This window comes from Lontra canadensis, unplaced genomic scaffold, assembly GCF_010015895.1.
Source record: "Lontra canadensis isolate GAN:19392208 unplaced genomic scaffold, GSC_riverotter_1.0 scaffold60, whole genome shotgun sequence".
Lineage (NCBI taxonomy): Eukaryota > Metazoa > Chordata > Mammalia > Carnivora > Mustelidae > Lontra > Lontra canadensis.
The window spans coordinates 679094-696840 of record NW_022631054.1 but is presented as its reverse complement, the minus strand read 5'-3'; the positions used below and the strand labels follow the sequence as shown (position 1 = coordinate 696840).

General features: G+C 49.5%; 1 protein-coding gene across 4 annotated transcripts; it reads left to right on the top strand.

The window, feature by feature from the left end:
* The first annotated feature begins 1047 nt into the window (after nt 1-1047).
* On the top strand, nt 1048-17722 carry SYNC (syncoilin, intermediate filament protein). Of its 4 annotated transcripts, XM_032877090.1 has the most exons (5): nt 1048-1177; nt 7356-8508; nt 15093-15217; nt 15393-15469; nt 16605-17722. In XM_032877090.1, the coding sequence occupies exons 1-5, from the start codon at nt 1125-1127 to the stop codon at nt 16613-16615; spliced, it is 1419 nt and encodes a 472-aa protein (XP_032732981.1). In that variant the 5' UTR covers nt 1048-1124; the 3' UTR covers nt 16616-17722. The 4 variants fall into 4 exon arrangements, 3 of the variants coding, with proteins under 3 accessions (XP_032732981.1, XP_032732982.1, XP_032732980.1); XR_004384976.1 differs by having other exon boundaries at nt 15093-15469; nt 16605-16647; XM_032877091.1 differs by lacking the exon at nt 15393-15469.
* The last annotated feature ends 25 nt before the right edge of the window (nt 17723-17747 follow it).

The window sequence follows — 17747 nt, the reverse complement described above, 5'->3', positions numbered from 1 at the left end:
ACACACACACACACACACCCCCATGTAGTGTTCACACAGCCTCCAGTGGGCACACTGATCGCAACACACAACCCACATAAGCTCAACACAGCGGCACCACTGCCTCCCATCACCCCACTCCCTCCCCTCCACCTCTCCCCTACCCCCCTCCGGTACTCAAGGCCTCTCTGATTAAACACACATCCAGCCCCTCGCTCTCTACAGTGCGGAGAGAGAGCATTCTTCTGTGATTGAGTCAAAGACCTCCCCAGACAGAGGGGTTAAGTGGAAAAAGGCATCAGAAGGAGAATGCCCGAGGCCCAGGTCTGGGATGGGGCCGGCAGCTTCTGGCTTAGGGAGAAAGACATCAGTGTTGAAATTTGACCCTGACTCTAATGGGCTAAGGCCTTGGGGGAGGGGGCATGCCTTGGAGGGGACAAAAGCGGGGCTGGGTCGGGGTGACAGGTGGCGCAGGAGGAGAGACTCCAGGAAATCTCGCAGCATGGGGGTGGCCCTCGGTGTTAAATCTGGACTCGACCTTATAGGCTTAAACCCATAGCCCTTCCCTAACTCCGGCAACAGGCTTCCGACTGTCCCCAAACGCACGGGGTGTGGCCGTGACCCCGCCCCCCCAGCCCTTAAGACAGCTGCGGGGGACAGGGCGCTCCGGCCTCTCCCCCCATACACACCCCCACCCGCGCGGGTGGGGATCGCAGGGCGCCGACCTGAGCGCGCTGGAGTGCTGGGTGCCTCTCAGTCCCCCAGGTCCCGAGCCCTGCCCCCGCCGGCCGGGCGGGGGAAGTGCTCTCCGGGGCCCGCAGAGCCACCCTACCCCCCGCCCCCGCAACTGGACTCTTGGAAAGAAAGGGTGAGAGAAAGAAGGTTCGGGAAGATCTCGGGGCCGGCCGGTTTGGGAGACGCCGATCGGCCACCCCCCACCCCTGCCCCCGCCCCCGCCCCAGGCCGCACGGCCTGCACGCTCCTCCCGCGGGCGGGGAGCTGGGGCCAAGTGGGCGCGCCCGGCCCGGGGCGGGCGGGATCCGGTGTCGGCGGCAGCTGCCAGTGCGGCGGGCGCGGGCGCGGAGCAAGCGGCCCGCGGGGCGGGCTATTAATAACGCGGTCGCCCAGCTCGGGGTCGCGCAGCCATGGCAAGCCCGGAGCCCCGGCACGGCGGGGACGGCGCAGCCCAGGCCGCGAGGTAGGACAGTGCAGGGCCCGCGTGGCCGTCCCGTGGGGAGGGGGCGCTGGATGAGCCCCCCACCCCCCCGCTAGCACCTTCTGTCCTGGCTGGGGGTGGTGGGCCAGCCGGGGTGTGGCCCTGGCATCGGGCGGAGCCACCGGCCGAGGGGAGACCGGGGAGGCCCGGGGTCCCCGCACCTCCGTTTGTCCGTGGCTTTTTATAGTGCCCACTCCTCCTCCCGGGGCTGGGTGAGAAGAAACCCTTTCGGACTGGTGGGCATCAACCATCAAATGCCACTGGGCCAGACTGGCCGAGGACGCTCGCTCCCCGCTTTCCTTGATACCTCACCCCAAATGCAACTGGAGACGGAGGCCTCCGGTTGCTGAATTCGCTGTGTGGAAGGGACTTGGTGCAAGGCTGGGCGGCTGCCAGCTGGGAGTTAGGAGTCTGTTCTGGCGGCTCCCTCTCTCCTGTTTGAGGCCTGGGATGGGGGTGAGGTCGGGGTGGGGAGGGTCGCCCCTCCCAGACCAGTAGGGGGGTCCTGGCAGCGGCCTGGGGGCCCTGGAGGGGAGGCCTTCCCCCAGTCATCCACACTGCCCCATAACCACTGCTCAGGGGGAAAGGGCCTGTGGCTCAGGGATTTGGGGCCAATATGGAGGATTTCTGCCCCAGGTCCGACTATAGCCCTGAGAAGGTAGAGGTCCAAATACACACGCCGTGCCCTCCTTCAGTGTCCCACACAGCACCCACCGGAGTGTGGTTTTACCCATACAATCACCTGTATTGCCGTGTACACATTCAGGTTCACACACAGGCAGATACACGCCAACTCCTGCCCGCACTGTGCCACAGACACTCCTGGCCACGGCACTGATGCAGAGCTGGGAGCCTTTGGAGTTCTCTAGGACCCGCAGGGGCTGGCAGGGGCAGGCTGCTTGGGGTCTAAGGAAGCCTGAGGTCAAGGGTCCCAGCTGAGTGGGCTCCTCAGGCCTTAAGCCTCTGCCCATACTCTCTCCTTTTCCCCAGCTCCTTAGAGAGAGGCAGCTAGCTGAGTGAGGGCAGCGTCTAGCAGCGGCCAGGCGCTGGGGTGGGGGTGGTGAGGGAGGCAACCACAGTGCATGGGGTAACAGTGCTGCCTAGGAGTCAGGGGGACGGGGTTCCATGTCTGGCCAGGCCACTTGACCTTGGGCAAGTTTCCTCTTTGGATCCCAGCAGGCTTCTGCCTGCCTTCCCTCTACAGAGCCCCACCCTGGGGTCCACAGGGAATGAATACTACTTGTCCTTAGGAAATAGACTCTCAGGGGACACGCCACACTCACTGCTATAACACAGAGCATTAGGTGCAAAGATGAGCTGCACACAGAGAGCCTTGAGAATGGGATAATGGCTTGTCTGCGAAATACTTCGCAGGAGAGACGCAGTTTGAGCAGGGCTCCAAGGACGAGTAGACACATACGAGCAGGTAAATAAGTCTATTTTGATCGGTAAGCTCCATTAGACCTGCTGTAGCTGTTGCACCTGTTTTGTTTTGTTTTGTTTTAAATATTTTATTTATTTATTTGACAGAGAGACACAGCGAGAGAGGGAACACAAGCAGGGAAAGTGGGAGAAGGAGAAGTAGGCTTCTTGCTGAGCGGGGAGCCAGATGCGTGGCTCAGTCCCAGGATCCTGGGATCATGACCTGAGCCAAAGCAGATGCTTAAGGACTGAGCCACCCAGGTGCCCCTGTTGCGCCTGTTTTAGAATCTTGCCTGTTCTGGGTACAGAGGGGTCAACGGGAGCTCCGTCCAGCCTTGGAGCTGGATGCCATCTTTTCCAGGCTCCGCCACTCGCTCACAAGTGGTGGAACTTCGAGTGAGTTCTTTGCTTGGGGCTTCGGTTTCCTCATGTGCAAAATGGAGGTAAAAGATGAGCATCACATACATGACTATTTGTGTGAAAGACTTGGAATCCTGCCTTGAGCGCCGTCCCATCATTCCAGGGGAGATCACTCAGCAGGAGCGTGCGGGGGGCCGTCTGCTAGGAAAGTGGGGGCTCTTCTGAGGATCGGAGGGGGGCTGGCTGGCTGAGCAGGTGCAGCATTCCGGGCACCTAGGAGCGCTACCTTTCCCGGTAGCGCAGGACTGTTCGCTAATCAGATGATGTACGACGCGCTGTATTTTCTCAGCTGGATCCGTTAGACACAGTGGGCTGGGAGTAGGAGGTGTGAAAGTGTTAGAGCATATTCTGGATTGTCAAGCACGGGGTGGGTCGTGGGGAGTGGAGTGAGTTGAGGCTGTGAAGGTATGTGGGGGCCACATCGTCAAGGGCTCTGAATCGATGCTGGGCAGTGGGTTGTGTGTGCGTGAAGTGGGGCGGCAAGGCTATGTTCGAGCAAGCTGTGGCGCTGTAGAGAATGGATTGGCGTGAGAAGGAAGAAAGCCCGTTGGAAGGTGGGCATGGGAGTGCCGGCATGCGAGGGGATGACTTGCAGTAGGGCCCTGGCAAGGGGATGAGGAGGGGACAGAGACTGGAGACTTTCTGAGATCAGTTAGTTCTCAGCGAGTTGGCTCTGTGAGGGAGGGAAAGAGCTGCTTAAGGATTCTTTTTTTTTTTTTTAAGATTCTATTTATTTATTTGACAGAGAGAGAGAGATCACAAGCAGGCAGAGAGACAGGCAGAGAGAGAGGGGGAAGCGGGCTCCCTGCTGAGCAGAGAGCCCGATGCGGGACTCGATCCCAGAACCCTGAGATCATGACCTGAGCCGAAGGCAGAGGCTTATTAACTCACTGAGCCACCCAGGCGCCCTGCTTAAGGATTCTTTGCCTCACCCACCTGCTGTATGAGGCTGCGCTTCTCTGCGCTGGAGAACACGGGGTTAGCGAGCCCGGGGAGCTGGGTAGCTTGAGATACCAGATGACACCAGGTGAAGAGATCTAAACAACACCCTGGGACAAACCAGGTGACGCTTGGGGCTGTCTCCAAGCTTTAGGTTTCAGTGCAGGTGTTGGGTTCTGGGAGGCCAGTGACATCGGGGGCCTGGTGAAGCCACACTGGTGGTTTCCCAAGGACCACCATGAGACACAGAATGGGAAGACAAGGATTCCTGGGGTGCTAGAGAGGAGGACAGAATACACAACGATTTAGAAGAAATCTGGGGGCGCCTGGGTGGTGTAGTCGGTTAAGCATCTGACTCTTGATTTCAGCTCAGGTCATGATCTCATGGTTGTGAGATCGAGCCCCGCGTCGGTCTCTGTGCTCAGCGTGGATTCTGCTTGAGACTCTCTCTCTCCCTCTGCCTCTGTTCCTCTCCCTACTTGCCCATGCTCTCTCTCTCTCTCAAAATAAATAGATCAACTCTTAGAATAAAAATAATCTGTAGTGGGAACTTGGAGCTAAGATATAGAGCTTAAAACCTGGACATAAGTAGGCTTGTCTTTTATTTTAAGATTTTATTTTTAAGTAATCTTTAAAGATTTTAGTATTTATTTGTCAGAAAGAGAGAGCACGCACAAGCAGGGGGAGCAGTAGGCAGAGGGAGAAGCAGGCTCCCTGTTGAGTAAGGAGCCCAATTTGGGACTTGATCCCAGGACCTCAGGATCGTGACCTGAGCCAAAGGCAGATGCTTAACTGACTGAGCCACTTAGACACCCCACAAGTAGGCTTTTTCAAGACAGAGAAATTATTATTATTATTTTTTTAAAGATTTTATTTATTTGACAAGATCACAAGTAGGCAGAAAGAGAGAAGGGAGGAAGTAGGCTCCCTGCTGAGCAGAGAGCCCGATGCAGGGCTCCATCCCAGGACTCTGGGATCATGACCTGAGCCGAAGGCAGAGGCTTTAACCCACTGAGCCACCCAGGCGCCCCAAGACAGAGAAATTATTTGATACAGGGGCTTTTCATTTATACATTATAGCTAAGGTAGCTTTCTTGAAAACGATACTCAGATTTAGACTGTCTTCTAACTGGTGCCCATGGGGTATCTGAGTTCCCTTGAGCAAACTACTTAATCTCTTTAAACTTCATTTTCCCGATCTGTAAAATGGGGAAAATAAATACAATTACCTCATACAAATGTTATGAGGATTAACTGAGTTGATAAACATAAACCATTCAGAACACAGCCTGGCACATGTAAGACCTTCATAAGTGTCATTTATTGTTGTTATTTCCATGGTATTTTATATTTTCAAAAAATTGCTTAGAGATCCAAGGTAGGTAAAATGCAGTTGAAACAGGAAGGACCAAAGCCATCTGAAGGCCAAAGAAACAGGAGGCTCTTCCGTAAGAGGCACTGGTTAAGCTAGCAGGGAGCCGACAGCTGGGTTAAGGAGCTTCTCAGCCAGAATCACAGAATCTGAATTCAAGAGTCTTTGACGGGGGCGCCTGGGTGGCTCAGTTGTTGGGCGACTGCCTTCCACCCTAGGTCATGATCCCAAGGTCCTGGGATCGAGCCCCACATGAGGCTCCCTGCTTGTCAGGGAGACTGCTTCTCCCTCTCCCACTCCCCGTGCTTATGTTCCCTCTCTCGCTGTGTCTGTAAAATAAATAAATAGGGGCGCCTGGGTGGCTCAGTGGGTTGAGCCGCTGCCTTCGGCTCAGGTCATGATCTCGAAGTCCTGGGATCGAGCCCCACATCGGGCTCTCTGCTCAGCAGGGAGCCTGCTTCCTCCTCTCTCTCTGCCTCTCTCTCTGCCTCTCTCGGCCTCTCTCTCTGCCTGCCTCTCTGCCTGCTTGTGATCTCTCTCTGTCAAATAAATAAATAAATAAAATCTTTAAAAATAAATAAATAAATAAATAAATAAATAAATAAAATCTAAAAAAAAAAAAAAAAAAGAATCTTTGACAGACCAGAGGAGCGGCCAATCCTAACAAGATGAAATTTTGTTTCATTTTGTTGTGTTTTGTTTTGGAGTGCGTGGGAGTGGGGGGGGTGCAGGGGAGGTTAGAAGGGGCAGAGGGAGAGAGAGAGACAATCTCAAGCAGGCTCCATGCCCAGAGAAGAGCCGGACGGGGGTGGGGCTCAATTCCACCATCCTGAGATCATGACTTGAGCCAAAATGAAGAGTCAGATGCCTAACCGACTGAGCCACCCTGATGCCCCAAGAAGATGAATGAAGTTTTACAGGAACAAGAGAGTGATTTAAAGGCACTTGGTGTGGAAAAATCTTGTGTGTGTGTGTGTGTGTGTGTGTGTGTGTGTGTGTGTGTGTGTGAAGACTTCTTAAGGCTTTTAGTCAAACTCAGTATTTGCCAACGATATGATAGAGCTGTTCTATACTGGCCTTTAGCAATAGGAGTATAGTGTCCAGAGATTTACTGCTCAGAACACACCCGGGTGCTGTTTCCAAAACCCATCCCCAAGGGACAGCGACAATTTGGAGCCTAGTCAAAAGGAAGTGACCCAAATGAGGAGGGCACTGGACATTTTGGCATGCATGGAATAATCAAAAGATGTTCGTTTTCTTTAGGTGTCTAAAGAACTTACACGGGAAAGGAGGTGGGTTTGTCTGATTCTAGAAAGAGGAATCAAGCCTAGGTAAAAATTGCAGACAAGCATTTCCTGGGTGGTGCAGTTGGTTAAATGTTTGACTCTTGGTTTCTGCTTTGGGTGTGACTTCAGGGTTGTGAGATCGAGCCTGAGTTGGGCTCTGGGCTCTGCATGGAGTCTGCTTGAGTTTCTCTCTCCTCCTTCTGTCCCTCCCACCATCCTCACTATCTCTCTAAAACAAATAAATCTTTTTTTTTTTTTCCCTAAAGACCATTTATTTGACAGAGAGTACAAGCAGGGGGAGCAGCAGGCAGAGGGAGCAGGGAGCCTGACAAGGGGGCTTAATCCCAGGACCCTGGGATCATGACCTGAGCTGAAGGCAGGTCATGCTTAACCGACTAAACCAGCCAGGCGCCCCTAAAATAAATTAAAAAAAAAATCGCAGAGAAGGTTTTACTTCAGCACTAGAATTTTCTTATGACAGTGGAACAAATAGTGGTGGCTCAGGTGTGAGTTTCTTGGCCTTGAAGGTCTAAACACTGACATCACAGGGGTGTTGTCGGGGGACCTGAGCTATGCGTGGAGGGGGACAGACTGATGGGAGGGAGCAGACAAGTGCTCTCTGAGATGTGGGAACCGGATATGGATATAACCCTAATGGTTGCCGTTGCCAACCATCCTAGGATGGTGGCTGTCCTCTCACTTTAAGTCATTTCTCTTGCAGGGAGACAAGCGCAGAAGCCACTTCTCCTCTTGAAGAGGAGAGCTTGGAATCCCCCCATGAGGCCGGGACTCTGGACCCAGAAGTGACTCTGTCTTTGAAGGGGACCTTAAACTTAGAGGACATTCTCTACCTGGGGGACACAGGTGACCTGGATGAGCTAGACGAGATACTGTGTGTGGAAGAGACGGAGCAGCCTGAGGAAACCCTGTACATTGAGGAGACCAGGCAGCCAGGTGAGGCCCCGCATGTAGACGAGCCTGTGAAGCCAGAGGAGATCCTCTGTGTGGAAGAACTCGAGAAGCCGGAAAAGAGCGCAAGCCCGGAGCAGACCGGTGATGGGGGAGAGACGGTCACGAGTGAGGAGAAACCCAGCCCTGAGGAGGGCCTCAGCGCCGGGCTGAGTCCCAGCACCGAGAGCCTGAGCATAGAGGACCTGGAACTGCTGGAGCAGCGTTTCCAGCAGTGCGTGCAAGCCGTGGCCCAGCTGGAAGAGGAGCGGGACCAGCTCATCCACGAGCTGGTGTTGCTCCGGGAACCGGCCCTGCAGGAGGTGCAGCGGGTCCATGAGGACATCCAGGCGGCCTACAAGCGGCACGCCCAAGCCGAGCTGGAGAGGGACGGGCTGAGGGAGGAGATCAGGCTGGTCAAGCAGAGGCTCTTCAAGGTGACCAAGGAGTGTGTGGCCTACCAGTACCAGCTGGAGTGCCGCCGGCAGGACGTGGCCCAGTTCGCCGAGCTGCGGGAGGCGCTGACCGCCCGGGCAGCCCAGCTCTCCGAGGAACTGGCCGGGCTCCGCGAGGCCTACCAGAAGCAGAAGGAGCAGTTGCGGCAACAGCTGGAAGTGCCGCCAAGCCAGAGCGACGGGCACTTTCTGCAGGAGAGCCGGCGGCTCTCCGCCCAGTTTGAGAACCTCATGGCGGAGAGCCGCCAGGGCCTGGAGGAGGAGTACGAGCCTCAGCTGCTGCGCCTCCTGGAGAGGAAGGAGGCGGCGGCCAAAGCCCTGCAGAAGACCCAGGCGGAGATCCAGGAGATGAAGGAGGCCCTGAGACCCCTGCAGGCAGAGGCCCGGCAGCTGCAGCTGCAGAACAGGAACCTGGAGGACCAGATCACGCTCGTGAGGCAGAAGCGGGACGAGGAGGTGCAGCAATACCGGGTAGGCCCCCCGGGCACCCCGAGAAGTGCAGCTCGTTAGCCCGGGGCGGGAACCGATGACCCGATCAGTGGCCTTGCAGGCGCCTCTCCCGCAGGGGGATGTACGGCTTCCTCCCCCGGGTGGCCGCTCCCTTCCCTGCTCCATCCAGTCTTCACTGCGCTGAGGCAGGCCCGGGCTAGGGGCTGGAAGCTGTCTGCACCCCTAGTGCGTGCAGCACCCCGACACTCAGTCCTCTCGTTAATTTTCCGAGTCAAGTATTGGCGCTTTCAAAGATGAGACAGGCTCAGTGCGCTGGTCTGTCTGACCCTGATATTCCAGTGCACTTCCCGCCTAACGGAATCGGGCTTGGGTAGAGAGAGCAGGAGGGGCAGAGGCTAGGCGGGATGTTCCTTCTCTCCCTCCCTCTGTACTCCCCCCTCGGGTCCTACCTGTCCCAACTCTGCCTGAAGCTTCCCACTTGTAAAACTGGGATGAGGGACACTTGGCGGGCTCTGTTTGGTAGGGCACACGACTCTCCATCTCAAGGTTGTGAGTTTGAGCCCTACACTGGGTATAGAGATTTTTTTTTTTAAGATTTTATTTATTTATTTGCAGACAGACATCACAGCTAGGCAGAGAGAGGAGGAAGCAGGCTCCCCACAGAGCAGAGAGCCCGATGCGGGATCCCAGGACCCCAGGACCCTGGAATCATGACCGGAGCCAAAGGCAGAGGCTTTAACCCACTGAGCCACCCAGGTGCCCCGGTATAGAGATTTCTTAAAAACACACACAACTGGGATGAAATCTGTAAAGCTCTATTCCTCATTTTCTTTTTTGGGTGTTGTCACCATTTCACTTGCATTTGAGTTACTTCTGATTAAGTCTGAATCAGTTTTTTTTTTTTTTTTTTAAGATTTTACTTATTTGCTTGTCAGAGAGACTGAGAGAGAGAGCACGCACAAGCAGAGGGAGCTGCAGGCAGAGGGAGAAGTAGGCTCTCTACTGACCAGATGTGGGACTCCATCCCAGCACTCTGGGATCATGACCTGAGCTGAACGCAGACGCCTAACCGACTGAGCCACCCAGGCGCCCCCAATCTCTTTATAGACAGAGTGGGATATAAACACTAAGTTGAAAACACAATTTTGTCTGTCTCTCCCACAGACTGTGAGCTTTCAGAAGGGAGTATGGTTTACTTATTTCTGCCACTCCAGCTCAGAGGACACATCAGTTTAATGCTGATGTAAGCATCACTGACCACTCTGAAAGCCCCTCAGAGCAGTATTTTCATCTTTTGAAACACACATTCCTTTGTTTGATAAACTTAAAAAGCTTACGTCCCTCCAGAGATTCTGATACATCCTACAAGGAACAGATCCTCTGTTGAAAATGGCTGCATTCACTTCATTCAAGATGTTGTCACGCTTTCTGTAGCTTGTATTATGACAACAATGGGGTTTTTGGTCCTAATAGTGAATATATGGTGTACGACCCTCAATCCTCTCCCCCACTGCTTTTTTATTGGTTCACAATCTAGTGAAAGAGTTTTATTTATTTATTTTTTAATAAATACTATCCTTAACAGCTTGTACTCACACAGACATTAATATTTGTAACCCAGGGGGAGAAAGTAGCATGTGGGATTTAAGAGAGGTGAAGATAAGAGTGTTATAGGATAATGAAATTATTTTAGTCATCGGTTAAGTCACAGAACACTTCATAGAAGAACAGGTGTTATTTGAGTTGGGTATTGAAGTTTAGGCAAGATCTAGACCAGTGCTGTCCAAAAGAAGTAGGCAAGACACATACAGAATTTTAAACTTTCTAGTAGCCACATTGAAACAGTAAGAAATAGGTGAAAGTAATTTTGATATATTTAAAACAAGATATGCAAAATATATAGTGACTTGGCTCCATGTGAGAGGTGAAAAACTGAAAGCTGGGGTGCCACAGTGGCTCAGGTCATGATTCTGCAGTCCTGGGATTGAGCTCCCTGTCAGGCTCCTTGCTCAGTGGGGAGTCTGCTTCTCCCTCTGCCCCTCCTCCCACTCATGTACATATATATATATATGTGTGTGTGTGTCTCCCCCTCTCTCTAATAAATAAATAAAATCTTAAAAAAAAAAAACAACCAAAAAACCTGAAAGGTGATTTGAACTGCAAAGGCAGGTTGGGTGGTCTGAAATCCAGAGTAGGGAATGTGGATTTCCTTCAGCAGACGGCTATATCAGTAAAGGTATTTGATTTAAGGGAGTAACAAGACTGCCTCTCTGCTTTTAGAAAAAGTACTGGTGGCAGTGTGCAAAAATGGGCCGAAGACCTAGAAGCTAGGGGACTAATGAGGAAGCTATGATAGGTAAGAGGAAAAAATGGTAGTGGGAATACGAGGAAGGGGAGGGATTCAAGAACAAATGCAGGATAAATGTGGCCACCGACTAAAGAAGGTAGAGGTGAGAAGTCACCGGGGGTGTTGAGACCTCAGGCAAGGCCAACTGGGACAGTGGTGCCACCAACACGGAATCCTCTGGGGGTGCTTTTTTGTTTTTTAAAGATTTGGGAGAGAGTGTATGAGCAGGGAGAGGAGCAGAGGGAGAGGGACAAACAGGCTCTGTGCTGAGTGCAGAGCCAGACTCGGGGTTCGATCTCGCGACCCTGAGATCATCACCTGAGCCAAAACCAAGAATCAGGCACCCAACCCAACCGACTGAGCCACCCAGGCGCCCCCTCTGGGGGAGTTTTCTGACACAAAATGAGGGTTGTACAATTTCCCACCCTCCCCCACCCTCCTACGGTGATTTTCATCTCTGAACTGGGTTTGTTTCAGATCTGATGGTCAGTGCAGCTTCCCAAAAATCATTTTATGAAAAACACTCTTGATGAAATGTCTCCTACTGCTGTACCATAAAGTGGGAATCAAGGTCTAAGTGAGCAAATTCTTCTTTCTGAAATGGCATCCTGGACTGCCAAAGGTCACTTACGGCACTGGACTACTTTTCAAGGGTACCCTTCACTCTTGTGGTTGTAAACTCTGCCTCTTTCATCGCCATTATCTGTTCATTCAACAAATACTTTCCTAGTGCCTACTTACCATGTGGCAGGCAGTGAGCTAGGTACTGGCAGAAGAGAGGAGATGAGAAATGGGGGCGGGGATATATAGTTTATAGTCAGTATTTATAGTCCAGGAAGGATACTGGATAAAATGAATACATTTCATAAAATCTAAGACACTTGATTTTCAAGATTTTACTTATTTGAGAGAGAGAGAGAGCAGGAGGAAGAGTGTGGGCAGGGGGCAAAGGGAAGAGAAGCAGGCTTCCCACTGAGCAGGGAGCCCCATGTGGGACCTGATCCCAGGACCCTGAGATCACGACCTGAGCTGAAGGCAGATGCTTAACTTACCAACTAGGCCACCCAGGCGCCCCTAAGACACTTGATTTTAAGATGCACCCTGACCTGAGATGTTAAAATGTGAAAGCCTTAGAATCAATGAAATTAATATTCTTCAATCTAATAACACTGTGATAGTTGTAGGAACAAGGCATTGTACCAGTGAAGTAGATATAATTACCCCTGCCTGGGGGAAGCACAGGGGAAATTTCATGATTAACAATAGCTGGCATGTATTTTTATTTCTTTACATGTATTAATTCATTTACTCCTCACCTGTCTGTGACATAGGTATGAATTAGTCATTGGTCACCAGAAAAATGAGGAGAGATGAGACAGAGAAATTAAGTCATTTGTTTAGGGTTATATGGCTAGGAAATGATGGAAGGAGGATTCTGACCTTGTGCAATCTAGCTCAAGTTCACATTCAACTTCACAAGGTGTTTGAGCTGAGCCTTGAATACATTCATTGGGTAGACAAGGGAAAGGCATTCCAGGCAGAGGAACAGCTTACACAAAAGCGTGGAAAGACAAAAAGACATTGTTAAGGGAAGTGAGCTCAGTGTAGTTGAATCTTATGTAAGCAGTAGACAGATGTGGCTGGAGAGGTGGACTGGGACCAGACTGTAAAGGGTTTTGTATGTATTCAGTCAGTGGTTTTCAAAAAAAGGTTTTCTCCAAAGCCACAGACCCTTTTCCCCAAACATAATCTTACATGGAAAGGTAAAAGCAAGGAGCCACTTTCTGTGGCAAGGGCACTTCAATATGGCCTCCTCCTGGGATTTCAGGGAGAAGTTTGAGGACCACTGATGAGCCATTAGATAGGATGGCAGCAAAGTGAGCTGTAGAGCATGAGCTCTAAGCCAGTGGCAAATCCTGGCTCTACCACTTCTTTTTTAAAGTTTTGTTTCACTAATTTCTATACCCAACATGGGGCTCAAACTCATGACCCTGAGATCAAGAGCCACTTGAGCGGCTCTTCCCACTGAGCCAGCCAGGCACCCCTGGCTCTACCACTTCTAACTGGGAAACTTTGGACAAATTACTTAACCTGTGACTGCAGTCCCTCACATGTGTACCGGGATTAGTAATAATACACAGCACAGGGCTGGTGCAGTGGATGAGCTAGGTAATGTTTGTGAAGCCCTTGCAACGGTGCCTGGCACATACGTACGTACATGCTCTTAAAAACAGTGTGTGCGATGAATTAAAGAGCCTGGAAAGACCACTCATGAGGGAGAGATAATGTAAGATACGTGAAGTAAAATATTTGGGTAGGATTTGGTGACTGGTGTAGTAGGTGGTACGAGGAACTTGCTGAGAATGTTGTCGAGATTTTTAGCTGAAATTGGGAGGTCACTTATGCTGAACTATGGAATGTCTACTGTCTACATATTTCACATCAAGCATTGTGGGTAGGGTGTTAAGACAGAAACCTACAATCGGACTGGGAGTTAGACATGAATAAAAAAGATAGTGACAACACAGCAGATGCTGTCTAGGTGACAGACCCTATTTCTAGTACTCGAGAGCCACATGAGGCCCGTAGTGGCATCCATACCAACACAGTGCAGGATAGAGCAAAGAGTTTGTATGGAAGAATAACATTTGTTCCAGTTAGAGGTAGGGGTCAAACCAGAGGGGGTCTGAATGCCAGACTAATGAGGTGGAAAGCCTTTGAAAGACTGAGATGATAAAGCAGTTTTTGGAAAGCGAATCTAGTTGGTGTTACACAGCATTGAGACTGGATGTCTTTAATGCCAGTCACTATAGCAATATTTACTTCCTTCTGTGACATCGTTCCTGTCAATTTATCACTCATGGTACAGATTGCCTTCCCAAGCGTGTACTTTAACGCCTCGCCAAAATACAGGTTTGCTGGTGATCTCAGGGAGGCTTGGGAAATTGGGGCACAGAGGTATGCAGATGCTTCCCTTCAGAGGACAGCTTAGATTGTACGGCTGCATCTCTGTGTGGTGCCAGAGTATGGCTAAGGCACTAAAAAAAGGCCTTTCGATAAGGGTGGTGGAAGTCGGGATTCAGCGAGTATCAAACGCCACAGATTGCTGTGCTACAGGCCCACCAAAGATGGCTCAGAGAACCAATTATTTAGATCCTTCTAGTAACAGCATGTACCCAAACTGGATTCCTATCTTCTTATTCTTCAAAATCTGAGGTGAAGTCATTACCCCTTTAAAATAGACGTTCTGACTTCAACCTTCCCTTCCCGTCTCCCTCATGCTTCCCAAGGATCCACGCCAGCTAGCAACTATGCCAGAGACAGACTTGCTGACATCTTCCTTACCTCACTCCTCAGGCATTAATTCGAGGCAAAGACAGTTTATAGAACATATCCTGTCTGGGTTTGGCATAATGGGAAACAGTTATCTTAAGGCTCCTGAGGGCCTCCAGGGCATTGCTTCTTCATCTTCCAACTTAGCACTTTGGAATGAATTCAGTCTTTTAGTGTAATGAGTACAGGATATAGGAAATTAACAATTATGACAGCCAACATCCTAATAAAGCCCCTATTTGCATAGGATGTTACAGTTAAGTACCAGGTAGCGCTATCTTGGAGTTGAAGGAGGTTCAAATACGAAACTTGTATTTACTGTTTTCCTGTGAACGACTGGACTTCTAGTAGTTGAACTCTTCTGGAATTAGTTAATAATTGCTTACAAAGAATTGATTTATTTTTGTCTTTTTAAAGTAAGCTCCATGCCCAACACGGGGCTCGAACTTAGAACCCCAAGATCAAGAATCACATGTTCCACAGACTGAGCCAGCTGGGGGCCCAAAGACTTGGTTTAAGTTAAATTGTTTTAAGTCGCAGGATGATATAAAAAAGGATTATCCTAACAGAAACAAACCTGCACAGAGCCAGAGGTCCATAAAACTCTCAGCACACCGATGAGAGGACCAAAATCCTCCCCCACACTTAACACTGCAAAACAAACAAAAATCCTCTGAGCACCCACCCACCCTCTGCAGGATTCTATTAAACAGTCCTCTGCAGGTACAGACGAGACTCCTGTCAGGTCCTCATCGGCAAAAACAGGATGGCTCTGTCCAAACGCCTCTTTGAACTTGTTTCTCAACCTCAGCACTGGTGTGAAGGTTAAACCATGTGTAACAAAGTGCTTTATCAACTGTAACTGACAGTGTTCGTTGTTTTACTGTTCTGTTCATTAGAGACGTTCTTGGCCTTCCCGCTGCAGGAACAGCTGGAGGAAATGGAAGAGCGACAGAGGCAGTTGAGGAGCGGCCTGCAACTCCAGCAGCAGAAGAACAAAGAGCTGGAGCAGCTGCGGATCAGCCTCGCCGGAGAGCTCTCCACCTATAAGTCAGTTCTTGCTGGCGCCCTGCTCTTAACTGACGCTGGCAAAGGGGATGGTGGGGAGGGCAGGTGTTGCTCAGGGGAAATTTCACTGAACAGGGAAAAGCAGAACAACAGCTTGGGACAATATTCGAATTGTGCTCACCCATGACAGATGGAAAACGGATCTCTTTTTTTAAAGGGCTATGCTACCCAAGAGCCTGGGACAGGCTAACGCTCCCACTTCTCAGGCAGGTGGAACGGAGACTCAGTCCCAAGGTGATCCTTGAGGGTCCAAGAGTGGTGTCTGCACTGTTGTTGCTCCTAACAATACTAATGGCTTAAGAAAACTTAGAGTGTGTCAAATGACAAGTCAGGTAGGAATAACACATACCTCCACATTGCCTGGTTTAAGCATTCAGGGGTCACTTGGAACGTTTCAGTTTCTAGCAGGACTCAAAATATGCTCTAATTATTGCCAGGAATTCGGTAACACGATGACACATCCGGGCTCTATGCATTCTTACTTTCCTTGGCCTATCCTACCCCATCTGCTATTCATAAATAGCTTCCTTAGAATAGCCGAGAAGACAGTTATGCTACCTAATTCAGACTATGACAAAGGAGGCCAAAAGGCTAAATTAATCTGGAAGTCATAAAAAAGGCTCAAGTGGGTGTTGTTCATAGCCTGTGGGACAGGATTACTGCTTAATATAGGAAACAAGCAATATACCTATCCATTAATTTCTTTAAATACTAATGTTCTTATATTCTGTATAAAGTCCTAGATTCTCTCGGATAAAGAAACTAAGGAAAAAAGGTCTGGGCCAAGTTGTAGACTAGACAGATGCCCATAAATTTTATTCTTAATTTCCCAGTTAATCTTTTGTCTTGGGTACAAAACTCACAAATAACAATTATTAACCAATACTTTTCCTAACTTACTAGCATTTTCTTTTACCGTGTTTTATCCAGGCATGACTGATTATGCTTATTGTTTGGGAGATTAGAGAACCTTGTAATTGAGGAAAGTGATACGTCAAACACCTTTGTGCGGATCAGATTAAAAGTACAACAGGGAAAGGGCAACAACTCCTCTTAAGAAACGAAACTACAGAATCCCAGTTACTCTAATACCCATGTAAGGTTAACCTGGGCAGAGAAAATCTCTAGCTAGGCCCTCCCATCACCACCACACAGGTTACCATTCATTCAGTTCTGCAAATAAGAGGCACCCAAATAGGCATTTGGCACAGAGAAATGCATCCCTAATCCTATGTAAATTACACTCCAGCAATCTCTCCCCAACTTAGCACTAACTAAACTTCAGAAGTTCATTGTCATGAACTTTACACTGTATTATTTCAAGTTGACCCAAGTATGAACTTATTTTTTTCTTTTCTCAATTTTACAGGGGCTGTTTAGAAACGTATGGCCGAATCTGTAACCCAGAAACAACAGCAAAAAACTTTTTAGCAAAGGATAACTAAGTACCCTTTGGACATACTTTTTTCCAGAGAAGGGAGTGCCAAGGACTTGGCAAGCAGTTCACCCTGGGAAAGTTACAAACACTGGCTGACCTGTTTAAAGAGTTGAAGGCTGGCTGGAGGCAGAATGCCATCAGTCAGGATTTAAGTGGAGTCTAGTTCATAGGCTGCTGGTACCAATCTCTGTGCATGCAGGAATGGAAAAATGAGCCTTCTGTCCTCTGGCAGCAACTCCCACGTGCACAGAGTAAAGGATGGATGTACAGACAGACACACTTTAGTGTTGTGAAGAATGTATCTTGCCTTGTGTTGACCCAAAACAAAAACCTTTTTTTGGAGGAAGGGTCAAAAAAGGCAGCCGATTTTCATGATAATGGGTTTACAATTTGAATTCCTTTGTGCCATGAGTGTTAGACTTTAAAATGAATTCTTCTACAAAGTTTAAGTCCGTGTGGACTCATACAGTTTACTCCTGTGTCAAGATAATTTTCACTACACTCTAAAAGAACTATTGACTTGGAAAAAAGAAACCAATCTAGATTTGAACTGAAAGGTTTAAGGGTACTGAGATTTTCCCAAAGACTGTGCTCATGAAAATGATTTTCAGTCAGTGATGTATTCTTTTAAACTGAGTGACTGGCAAAGAGCCAGGCATTTTATCTGGTTATGGCACTTGGTGATAAAGGCTTTCAAGAGTCTATTATTTCTAACTTCTAAATACAGGCCCCAGTGAAAAACATACTGGGGAGATTCAACCTCTCTATGGGAAAAGGTTCAATCAAACACCTTTTTCAAATTTAAAGTCTGCCTTAAATGCTCTCTGCCACATTGCCTTTGACAGTCTTAGAAGTCCATGTAGTTCTCTAGGGACAGACTTCAAAAAGATGTTATGTTGTCAAAGACTAATCCGTGTACCTCTGGCTCAGTGTTTTATGCCTTGCACTTTCCCTGGGAAGGAGTGAAGCTCTTCTATCGCTCTGGGTTTGTTATATTTAATTCTGCTTTTGATAGTCAAAGATCATATACAGTAAAACAGTCCTCTGAACAACTCTTCGAGAAGCCAGACTGGT